The 12428-nt window shown below is 45.1% G+C and overlaps 1 protein-coding gene across 2 annotated transcripts in view; it reads right to left on the bottom strand.

Moving 5' to 3' along the window:
• Positions 1-778: 778 nt before the first annotated feature.
• The window catches only part of HORMAD2 (HORMA domain containing 2), a 71207-nt gene continuing 59557 nt past the window's right edge, over positions 779-12428 (bottom strand). For both annotated transcript variants that reach the window (XM_027566344.1, XM_027566346.1), the window contains one exon: positions 779-1766. In XM_027566344.1, coding sequence (XP_027422145.1) covers positions 1662-1766 — 105 coding nt within the window. In that variant the 3' untranslated portion in view covers positions 779-1661. The remainder of the gene's footprint in view (positions 1767-12428) is intronic.

Here is a 12428-nt window from a genome sequence, read left to right on the forward strand (position 1 = left end):
CCAGATTGACTAATTGCTGCCTATAACTCGTCTGCTCTGAGAGTCAGAGCCCCCTGGGGTCCTGACGAAGCTGTTGGTGTTCAGACACCTGAGGCTCCGGGGCAGGCTCTCGGCCTCGCAGGGTCTGCCCTGTCGGAGTTTGCCAGCCTGTGGAGTTCTGCTCCTCCTGGCACTGAGCGCGAGTGGCCTCCTAGAGCCTTTACCAGTCTGGTCTACGCTCTGCGCTCTGGAGACACACAACAAACCTAATCCCTCTACTAGACAGCTAATCTCTTCATAGGATTCTCTTAAGAGAAGTTACGGTGACTCAGGCTCCGGCTCTCTCAAGGATGTAATAAGCCGGTACCTTCCCCCTCCTCCTCCTCCTAGCGGCAGGGCGAGCTCGTGGGAGGACACTCCACATGCTGGGGGAAGGCAACTCGCTCCTCCCTGGCAGGCCTCGGGGCCACAGCCCAGCCCAGGACCCCAGCTGGGGGGCTGCCTGTGGGCAATCGGAAGTTGGAGAGCCTCCCGAAGGGGAGTGTGACAACCACAGGCTGCCACTGGCTGAGTGCACGTCTGGCCCCTGAGGGTCTCCTCTCAGCCCAGATCAGAGGTCTGTCCTGGGTTCTGAGTCTTTCAAGTGCATCAGAACCCAGGGAGCTCTCCAGAGGGGCCCCCTGGGGTTCTGATGAATAGAAATGAGGCAGGCCTAGGAGTCTGCATTTTAACAAGCACTCCAGGTCCTGATATCCTTACTACACTGATCTGAATGAAGAAAAGTAGATGAGCCAAAAAATACCTTGTGTTTTGATTTTATTTAACCAGAAAGCACACACACTTACATTTAACTTGTTGGTCCTATCCATTTAAATTATTAAATTTCATGGTATAGAAATAATTCAAATAACACTGACATTTATTATTCATCTGATGCTAATCGTTAAGTCTATCAGAATTCTCCCAGAATGACGGGAGGACTGGGGGTATCATGTGCAGGTTACAGACTGACGAGCTGAAGTTTGGGTGGGGGAGTGTGTCACAGGGGCTCTCGGAAGGGGACCAGGCTCCTGCATTGCAGCCCGTCCCCGTCTCGGGCTGGCCAGCAGAAGAGGGCGCAGGGCCGGCTTTGGGGAACTCTACAGAGAGACTACACTTTGGTCCAACACTTAGCTGATTAACCTCGTGATTGAAGTTAACCCAGAAATCACACCTGGATCAGCACTGCCTCACACATGCTATGCGATTCTGTGGGAATTCTAATGAACTGCAGAGGGATTCCAGCACACAGGTTACAACAAGTTAAAACCTTTTGCGGTTGTCTGAGTACCTGGGGAGTTGAATTATGCAAAGAAAATCCTCTTTCCTTTGAGAAGGACAGTTTGTTTCTCTTCCAAAGAGCTGCTGTGGTTCTTTTCCAGCTATAAAGGGTGTCTCATCTCCAACTCCGCCTCAAAGTAATGCTGGCCCCAAGCAGTCCTGGTGACCTCGTTTCCTTGTGGCCAAGTGAACCCATGTCCTACCCGGTCATTCAGCACTTAGTGAATTAACACAGAAAGTTGAGCAACACATTTAGTAAAGGGCTTTGGTGATAGAAACTTACTTTCCTACTAAAACACTTCATGCACACTTGTTGCAAAATGAACTTATTTTAGAATAAAAGTAGCAAAGGCAGCCAAGTTTCACTTTCTGTCAGGGATGAAGACTTTCACTGGTTCGCTGACCTTCCTCTTCTTTCTGGATCTCTCAGAACTCTGCTGACTGCACACGAAATTCATCTTTTGAATCTGTGAGAATCACCAGAGAGAGGCACAGTTCAGCAGAGATTCTGATATCTGCTCAAGGCACACAACACAGACCAAGCGTTAATCCCCTGGGCGGCATAACGGATCCCAACCTGCCTTGCTGCGGGCTGGGCTAGCCCTGCTCGGAGGCCCAGCTGCCAGGAGCGGAGCCTGGCATTCCAGCTTTCAGGAGCTGAGGCCCCTGGAGGCAGCCAGGTTCGGGGACAGTTTCTTGGCTCTCTTTAGTGAATTCAGCACATCCAGCTCTTGAGAAAAAGCGCTGTCAAGAGGTGGGGCCAACAAGGAGCCATTAAGGGTCAGGAGAGATCTGGGGCACTGATACAGCTTTAGAGGCAAATATAACTCAAGTCACCTTTTCAGTGAGCAGAATCGTACAGTCTTACCTTTTTTTAACTATAGGTTCAGATTAACAAGGTGGGACCATGACCTTCTTTCTGCTTGATGAGAATTATGTTACTGACTAAAGAGAATTCAGTTAGTGAATCATCATGGATGTATATTTCTCCACTGGGCTCAGCTTTGGTAAAGATTTTAGAATTTATTTTTGCTTAACCGAGCGAACAACTCAATGTCAGACAATCCCTAATGCCTGGAATTCCAAGACCAGCATGGAGGACATTTTTATATTTTCCAGCCACTAGATGGGAGGAAAGGTTTTTCCATGTTCTCTGTCCTTTGTTTGGAGGAAAATGGAATAAGATACATATTTTTAAGCAAGACTTGTCAGAATATCTAGTAGAAGTTCCAACATTATTCTTTTCTTTTGTTATAGGTACAGGTTATTATTGTTGACATGCTTTTACTACAAAATAATGGAAGTATCAGTAAAGCAGCTAAGTACCATTTAGAACCAAAGATTGTTTCTACAAACACCTAATTTCATCACCAGTTTTGCATTTTACAAAGTAGTTGAATTTCTGATCTCAGAAACCACAAATTCCCTTTGGCTTAAACCAAGACACTGGCTATATGGAACAGCAAAACTCTGAGAAAACAAGTAGAGCTGCTCATCAAGTAACTGGTTTGCTTAGATATACAAAAGCTTGAAAGGTCTGCCCTAAAGGTAAGGAAATAGCAACACAAAAACCCAAAGCACAAAAACCGACTTCTTTATCTGGGAAGTGAATTTGTTTCAGTGTAGCTGTAAGAAAAAGTACTTGGTAAAATCTAGCTTTTCTAAAAATGCTGCGTGGGCATGCTTTCCATTCAAATGAAATCATCCCCACTTCTGTCAAGTCAGGTTACACTGGGAAGAAGAGAAGATGGGTGTCCAAATTGGCTTGATGGTTTGATAGTTTTGTTCTCTTTTTCTTCTTTGCTCGAGTCAACCAGAGTTCTGTTACAAGCCTCAGGGCTTTACTTGTATTGCAGCGAGTTCACTGAAACATCTTCAGGACGTATACAAGGCAACTAGCGCGGTCTGGGAAGTCCAGCGGTTCACAGGAAACCAGTGGGCTCGAAAGCAAGCACTGATCAGTCGGGATGCTTCCTAACATCGATAAATAGTCCGTGTTCTGAACTATACAAACCCACAAATTTATCTATGCAAAGCAACACGTGAGAAACGTTTTTCAGGTGTGCTCCAGCTCGCTGAGTTTGCACTGTTAGTGCCAAAGCCACCCAGGCAAGCATTCCACTGGAGGTGTCCAAGTTGAAAACCTGGGATTCATCCACGGCTACTCCATCATCCTGACCCTGAAGTCTAACTAATCACTAATTCCAGTTGAGCCTACCTACTTAATATCTTTCAGATCCATCCATTTTTCTCTCTTGCCCTGCCTCCAGTTTGCCATAGGCCAGTATCATCTCTCCCAACTCCTGGATCTCAGACTCCCACTCTTCCTGCCTCTCCAATCCACTCTCCCACTCCGGAGCCTAAGTAGTCTCTGGTTAAATCCGACTACATGGCTCTCCTGATTCATCACCCATGTTAGTGACTTCCCACTGTTCTCAAGACAAAGCCCACACTCTCTATGGCCCTGGCCCATCTCTGCAGCTCCATCTTGCTCTAGCCTTCCTTGGCCAATTGCAGTTCTCACATGGCCCCTGCTTGCCCCACTCTGGACCTGGCCTCTGGTGTCTGCTCCCACACTCTGCTCCTGCTCTGTCACCGGGTGCTGGCACTAATACCGTGTCTCTGGTAATGCAAGAGTGCATAAGACACAGTTGTTTTCAAGGATTGAATCTTGTAAGGGAGAGACATTAAGCACATGATTGCAAAATAAGGCAGTACAACATAATAGACATTCATTCATTCAGCAATTACTAATGGAATGCCAGCTCTGTGCGTGGTATTGTTCTGGGTGCTTGGGGCACATTAGTGAACAAACAAGATAAAAACCCTCGCCCTGTAGATTTTACAATCTGGCCATGTTACTTTGTGGCTTAACGATTTCCTATGGCATCTCACCACTTTTAGGCAAAGTCCAGAGTGCCTACCTTGGCTTTTTGTACAGCATTGGTGGTTCTGGGAAAGGGAGGGGCCACTGCTGCTACTGCTGCTAAGCTGCTTCAGTCGTGTCCGACTCTGTGTGACCCCATAGATGGCAGCCCGCCAGGCTCCCCCGTCCCGGGATTCTCCAGGCAAGAACACTGGAGTGGGTTGTCATTTCCTTCTCCAATGCATCAAAGTGAAAAGTCAAAGTGAAGTCGCTCAGTTGTGTCCGACTGGTTGCGACCCCATGGACTGCAGCCTACCAGGCTCCTCCGCTCATGGGATTTTCCAGGCAAGAGTACTGGAGTGGGGTGCCATTGCCTTCTCCAGGGAGGGGCCACAGAGGGGCTCTAAGACCCTGACGGCAGCTCTGTACTCATTCCTTAGGAAAATGCTCCTGCCCCCAACTCACATACGCATCCGCTGTGATGGGCCATTTGCCATCTGTGGGGGCTGCTACCCCCTGGACACCCCCAGTTCGAGTTGCCACCTGCCAGGGCCTGGCTGTGTCCAGCAGTATCCGCCACATCTCCTCTACTCTGTCTTTCACTGTCTCTCACTCTCTGCCCGCTCAGATTTCTCAGCCCCCACGAATGGCAAATGGCCCATCACAGTGGATGCATGCGCGCGCGCGCGTGTGTGTGTGTGTGTGTGTGTGTTGGGGGGAGGAGCATTTTCCAAAGGAATGAGTGCAGAGCTGCCGTCAGGGTCTTAGAGCCCCTCTGTGGCCCCTCTTTTTCCCAGAACCACCGATGGTATATGAAAAGCCAAGGGAGGGACTCTGGACTTTGCCTAAAAGTGGTGAGATGCCACAGGAAATCACTAAGCCAAAAGCTTTGTCCTGATTCTAGACGTCTGCACACGATGTTTCATCTGTTCGACAAGATCTTTCCTCCACCAGTCCTCTTTTGGCCTAATTAATTCCTACTCATTCTTCAGATGAAACATTATTTCCTCAAAAAGCGTTCCCTACCCTATTCCTATTAAGTTAGGTACCCCAATCATATGCTGTTAATAGAGTCCCAGGAGATTGGGCACTTGCCTGTCTTGGTCACAACCAGCATATAGTAGGGCCTGAATACATTTTTTTCTATGAATGAATGAATGAATCTATCCTCAAACAACACTGCCTGCTGTATAGAAAGGTGTGTGGAGGCATCAAGTGGATGCTGGGTGGTGAGTCATGCTACTGGAGTAGTCAGGTGATAACCTTGGGTACCAATGCCGGAGAGACGTCAACAGTGAGAGAAGTACTGAGAAGGTAGAGTCGGTAGGATGATCCACTGGACACAGTGGTAAAGGAGAGGTGGGGAGGTCAGCAATGACTCCCCATTTCTGGTTCAGCTAACTTCAGGGATGGAGGGACTCTTCTCTCAGGCAGAGAACAATGAGGGTTTTGAACCTGCTGTGTTTGGAGTACTTGAGAAAACCCAAGTAGACATAGGGGATCGGCAGCTATGTATGGACTGGAACTCGGGATGGAAGTCTGGGTTGGACATGTAAATGTGACAGTCATCAGCATATGGAGGCTAATTAATGCCGTGGGTGTGGAAGAGTTTGCTTATTGAGAGATCAGAGCGTGAGAAGGGAAAGGAGGCCAGGATACAGCCATAAGGAACTCCAACACTTAGAGATTAGGTGAAAGAGAGCCAACAAAGAAGGGGGAGAAAGAGACAGAGAAGTCTAGATTGTCCTACAAAGAAAGCCAAGGGAAGAGAGGTTTAAGAAGAGGGACGAGAGAAAAAATTAGCGATGAAGGCTTTTTTTCCCCTGTAGTGTCAGGGGTTGCTGAGAAGTCAAGGATGATAAGGACTGAAATATGCCTACTTGATTTAGACAGGGAAGTTACTAGCTGCACTGGAGTTTGGGGGGCAGATGTCACCTTGAAGTCAGTTGAAGAATGCATAAAAAGTTAAAGACATTGAGACAGCAAGTATGCAAAGTTTTATAAAAAGTCAAGAGGGAGTGACCAGCTCAACCTGGGGAATTTAGAGAAGGCCCCTAAGCATAAGAGAAACACTGAGATGGGTCTTAAAGTATGGGTTCACTGCACTGGAGATGCGGAAAGTGGGTAAGCGAGGTCACTCTAGGCGGAAGGTTCATTCAGCATGTTTAAAGCACCATGTCCCTTCCATGTGAAAAGACATGGAAGGGACATGCAACAGTGAGAAATGTCCCTTTATTAGACTGGCCCTAGGGTGAGGCGTTAGATATCAACACTCTCCTGTTAAAAATGCAAATTCCCCTGTAATTATTACTCAGTATGATATTAGTGTAAATTAACTTATCAAATGGTCTTCTCACAGGCTTCGGGAAGAAGACAGATAAGTATCAATACAGAAAGAGCAGTCAGGGCACCGTGCTTTGCATTAGGAGGTTGATCCGTCTGGGGAACAGAGCCGGGGGGCAGCCCCAGACAACCAGGAAATACCGTGAGAACTTTTTGTGCCTGGGGTGACAGTGCAGAAAATTTTGTTTATTACTTCAAAACTATCTGCCAGGTCAGATCCGGCAAAATGTTTTCTGTTTAGAAAGGCAGTCCTTGCCCGGACAGATGTGTGTGTGTATATATATATATATATGTGTGTGTGTGTGTATATATATATGTGTGTGTGTGTGTGTGTATATATATATAAAATCAAGTGTGAAGTATGGGATCTCTGGACTTAGAAGTTCCCAGATCAAGGACATTTATGGTTCAGAGAGGGTTTGTTCTCTTACAACTAAGTTATACAGCCATGATGTTAGTTGCAAATCGTCTCCCTTAAAATGTATCTTTTTTGCACAGTGAAAGGTGGATCAACAGTGATTATCCAATAAATGCTACTAGCCTGAATGGAGCTTGTTGTTAACATTGTGATGAATGAGTGGTTAAGAAACCAAATTCTTAAAGGGACTGCTGACCTCCAGCTCCAGTGGAGCTGTGAGCTCTCTGATGTGTTGGGAAGTGTCTCGCATTTTCCTGGGATTTATGAAGAGTTTGCTCACTGACTTAGGGTTCTGGGCCACGTTTATCTCTATTTGGGAAGTAAATATGTAGTCTCCTTAGAAATCACATATTTCCATTAATCTCTAAAAAGTTCATTCTATCAGTTCTTCCTTCCTGTACATTTTCTAATGCATCATGTGGCTTTAAAAGTTCCATAATTCATTCATTTACTCAGCCAATATTTGGGGCATCTTCTCTGTGTCAGATATTGTGCTGAGCACGAAAGACACAAAGCTGATCAAGACATACTTCATGTCCTCCAAGAGATTATGGTGGGGAAACAAACTGGCTACAGATGAAATGATAGAGTCCTGTGTAGGGCACGGTGAAGGTTCCAAAAAGATCTTATCAGCTCTTCCTGGGGAGGGATGGCAAGGCTTCAGAGAGGATGTAAAACCCGAACTAAGAATGGCAAGATGAGCAGACATTCACCAGGTAGATGGCATTAGAGAGAACATTCTAGACAAAAGCAGCACAGGGATGGGATAGAAAGCAGAATACCCCTGGAGGACTGGGAATCGTTCAGCGGGACTAACAGAAAGGGCATAGGGTGGTGGGCTGGGCCAGGCAATGTCGTTCTCCCAAGTTTGGACTTTCTGTGCTGTCGTGGAGTGCCTCCAAAGAGCCCTAGAGCAGGTGTGTTGTGGAAAGGTCCTGATGGCTGCAGTGTAAGGGGTGAGCCGGGGGCAGTGAGACGAGGAGCAGGAAGGTTACTTCAGGAGAACTGATCCAAGGGAGAACAAGGGCCACAGTGAGGCTAGACTGGGGTGGGCAATGGGGGCAGAGGGCAGAGGAGAGAAAGAGTGAGGGTCTGAACCTGGACCCTGACACATCCTTGCCATTCATTATGATGGGCACAGAGATGGCAAAGGAAAGAAAGGAGTAAAACAAAATGACAAAAATCATCAATGATGCCACTAATCAAGATGGGAAATAGAGGAAGCTGAGGGGGTGGGTGGTAGAAGCAAGCTGGGGAGGGTGGGCAGAGAAGTAACTGACTCTGGTTCCAAGATTCTGTGTTGGAGGTGAGCTCTCCAAATGCAGATGTCCCCCAGGGCCCCGGCTGGGTGATCTGGAGCCCAGGAGGAGGGAGGGCACCATGTCAGGAGCACAGGGAGGGTGTATTCACTTCACATCAAAGACGGGCCGTTACCCGAGCTCCGGCAGGACGGTGGTTGAAGTGGCTGTAGGTACAGATACCTCTTTAAACAGGAGGGCAGGAGGTTGAATGATTCGTTCCTGCTGGGCTTAGTCAGTTCTATGAAGTAGAGTTCAGGTCGTCTGTTTAGCAAGGGAGTCAACTGTCTTGGGTGGCACTGAAGACACTTACATGGTGTAAGCATGGACAGTGGAAAGGAGCCACTGATGGACTTTCAAAACTAATAGTTACTGCTTAGGATCCAGGTAACTTTAAGATACAGCACCTTCAAATGAAAAAATGTGACTTTGACATATTAAACATTTTGCTCTTCTTTTTACAACCATCTGAATGCTTACAATAGACTTGCTAAAAACATCACAAATGCTATCTCATTTATTCCTTGCGACAACTATGTGAGGACAGAGAGGGGCTTTTTATTCCTCTCTTACAGATGTAAAAACTGAAGCTCAGAGAAATGAAATGACTTGTCCACTTCACACATTTAGTAAGTGGAAGTCTTGAACACAGGTCTCCTGACTTCAAATTCAGTACTTTTTATCATCTGCTTTCAACCCAAAGGGGAAACAAAGGTAGGAGAACCCAGCCATCAGAACTCTGGGTCGGGCTCCTCGGTTTCTGTCTGAGGCTGACCATTGTTGGGCACAGCCTGCTGGGACCTCAAATGAAAAGCCAAAGCTGAGTTCATTAATCTTCCTTTGGAACCAATTTTTCCTCCTGACTTTTCGATTTCTGTTAATCACCATTTCCCAGTCATCAAAGGTGGAAGACACAGTCACCCTAGACCCCTCTCTCATTTCCTGATGCCTACACAGCGCTCTTGCAATGAGCACGTGAAACAGCACAGATGGAGCGCCTGGTCCATCCCCCACATGCAAGTCCCTCAGTGCCTGGTGGCTGTCGTCATTCCTACTCCAGCCAGACTGGATCCTGTGGTAGGCTGAGAAGGGCCGCCAAAAGATGTCCATGTCCTAGTCCCTGGAGCCTAGGAACAATACCTTACATGGCAAAAAAGGCATGGCAGGGGGGCAGTCTCTGCAGGTGTGCCTGAGGGTCTTGAGATGAAGAGGTTATCCTGGATTATCCAGGTGACCCTACCCATGAGCACGTGTATCCTTATGAGAGGGAAGAAGAGGGAGACTGGAACACTGACAGATGAGGAAGAGACCGTGTGACCCCTGAGGGAGAAACTAGAGTGATGTGGCCATAAGCCAAAGAATGCCAGGGCCACCAGCAGCTGGAGAAAGCGGAGAACCAATTCTCCCCTAGATCATTTAGAGGAGTATGGATTGCTTTCGGCCCAGTGACTGAGTTTGGGATTTCTGGCCTCTAGTGAGAGAATACATTTCTGATGTTTTAAGCCACAAGATTTGTGGTCCTTCGTTACAGCAGCCCTAGGAATCTAACACAGTTATTCCCCCTAAACACCTCATTCTCTCCCCTCTTCTCTATTTCTTCCACATTTCAGAAGACAGAAATCTTCTGTTATTAATACTTACTCTCTTAGGTTTTGAGTAATTCTTTCAAGGTCAATCTCTAAAAGTATTTCATTCACAAAGTCTTTCCTGTTTCTTTAATCTGATATGAATTTTCTTTCTTGAGCAAATACTCACAGCACATTTTTTGTAATTATGTTTTCCTGACAGCATTAATATTTATAAACAATTTGTCCTTTACCTAGAACAGGGTTTAAGTTCTTTAGGACTGAATTTGTATTAATATGATTTTTAGACTCCCCGGGATGCTTCACAGAGTGTCTTTTACACACATCAGCAATTCTTTTGCTATCTATCTGAACTACTTACAAAAGTAAATTACATAGTTATTCACACATCCTAAAGCTGCACTGTCATATGGCAGCCATTAGCCATGCGTGACCACTTAAATTTAGTCAAAATTAATTAAAATTTAGAATTCGGTTCCTCAGTTGCCTTAGTCACATTTCAAGTGTTCAGAAGCCACCTGTGGCTGCTCAATTCAAGCGCAGAATAACCACGGATCAGACGTCACAGATACAGAACATTGTCATCGTCACTGAAGTTCTCCTGCACAGAGCTGCTTCACAGAGGCAATCTGTGACTAATCCAAGCAGACAAGTTTCCTAGGGACTGTGGTGACAGTAGTGAAATTAGAAAATAAAATCTCCTCAAAAACTCAAAGACCCATTATTGTAAAAAAGTCACAATTTTCCAAGATTACTTTATCAAATCAATGCAACCTCAATCAATATCCCATTAATGTCTTTTGGAACTGAAGATGATTCTAATGGTTGTCTAGAAGTGAAAATATACAGAAAAATCTTTAAAATACTAAAAAAGAAGAACTATGAGGTGGGGGAAAGAGTTGGTTTTCCAGGCTGCAAACACAGAGTAATTAAAACACAATGGCAATACGAATAGACATATGAATCAATACAGTAAAATACAATAGCAAGGCTAAAGACAAACTATCTAGGGTTTTAATTTATGATACAAGCAGCATTCAGATTAGCGGGGGAAGGGTAGCAATTCAACACCAACACAATGGGAAGACTCTCTCACACCAGGAAAAACAAAATCCAGCGAGCTTAGGGAGCCAAACGTAAAAACTACAATTAGTTTATTAGAAGAAAATGTATCAATAGGAGAACTTCTTAGAAGAAAATATGGAAAAACAAGTTTATAGCTTTAGCATTGCAGAGACCTTTTTAAAAAATGTTTATTTACTTGGCCGTGCCGGGTCTTAGCTGTAGCATGTGGGATCTAGTTCCCTAATGGGGGATTGAACCTGGGCCCCTTAGGGGGCGCAGAGTCTCAGCCACTGGACCACCAGGGAAGTTCCTGCAAAGACCTTTTTAAGCAAGATATAAAATGGTAAAACCATGGAAAGTTATCCTGTGTTCCTAAATTGGAAGACCTAATGTCGTTAAGCTGTCAATACTACCCAAAGCAATCTACAGATTCAATATAATCCCTGTCAAAATCCTAGTGACTTTTTTTTTCTCAGAAATAGAAAACTTCATTCCAGAAATCATATGAAATCTCAAGGGACTCTGAATTGCCAAAACAACCTTGAAAAAGAAGAACAAAGGTATAGGCCTCACACTTTTGATTTCAAAACAACGACAAAGCTACAGTGATCAAAATGTTGTATTGGCCCAAAGACAGACATACAGACCAAGACACAGAATAGAGTCCAGAAGTAAACCCTCACATATACAGTCAAATGATTTTTGACAAGGATGTCCAGAAGGGATGACCAAGGGAGATTGGTTTTTGACAGAGGGGATGCCCAGTGGGGAAAGGAAAGTCTTTTCAAGAAATGATGTTGGTAGACCTGGATATCCATGTGCAAAATAATGAAGCTGGACCTTTGTACCACATACAAGTATCAACTCAAAGTGAACTGAAGACCTAAACATAAGAGCTAAAACCATAAAACCCACAGAAGAAAATGAAGGGGGAAGTCTCGTGACATTGGACTGGGCAAGACTTTCTTGGACATGACACCAAAAACACAAGCAACAAAAGAAAAAACAGATAAATCTAACTTCATCACAATTAACAACTTTTGTGCACCAGAGGACACTACCAAGAGACGGACGAGACAACCCATGGAATAAGAGGAAATATTTGCAAGTCGTATCTTGTAAGATATTAACATCCAGAATATATAAAAAACTACAATTGCAACAAAACAATCTGATTAAAAAGTCGGCAAAAAAGAAAATACACAAGTGGCACAAAAGCAAATGAAAAAGACTCTCAACATCACTAATCGTTAGGGGAATGCAAATCAAAACTACAGTGAAATATCACTTCATACTCATTAGGATGGCTATTAGTCAAAAATATGAAAACAGCGAGTACCGGGGACAACGTGCAGAAATGGGAGCCCTGACGCACTGCTGCTGGGAACGTAACATGGTGCAGCTGCGACGGAAAACAGCATGGCGCTCCTCATGTAATCAAAAATGTAATTACCGTATGATCCCAACAATTTCACTTCTAGGTATATGCCCGAAAGAACTCAAAGTGTGAACTTGAACAGATATTTCTACACTCATGTTAATGGCCGCATGAT

This window comes from Bos indicus x Bos taurus, chromosome 17 (genome assembly GCF_003369695.1).
Source record: "Bos indicus x Bos taurus breed Angus x Brahman F1 hybrid chromosome 17, Bos_hybrid_MaternalHap_v2.0, whole genome shotgun sequence".
Taxonomy (NCBI): Eukaryota; Metazoa; Chordata; class Mammalia; order Artiodactyla; family Bovidae; genus Bos; species Bos indicus x Bos taurus.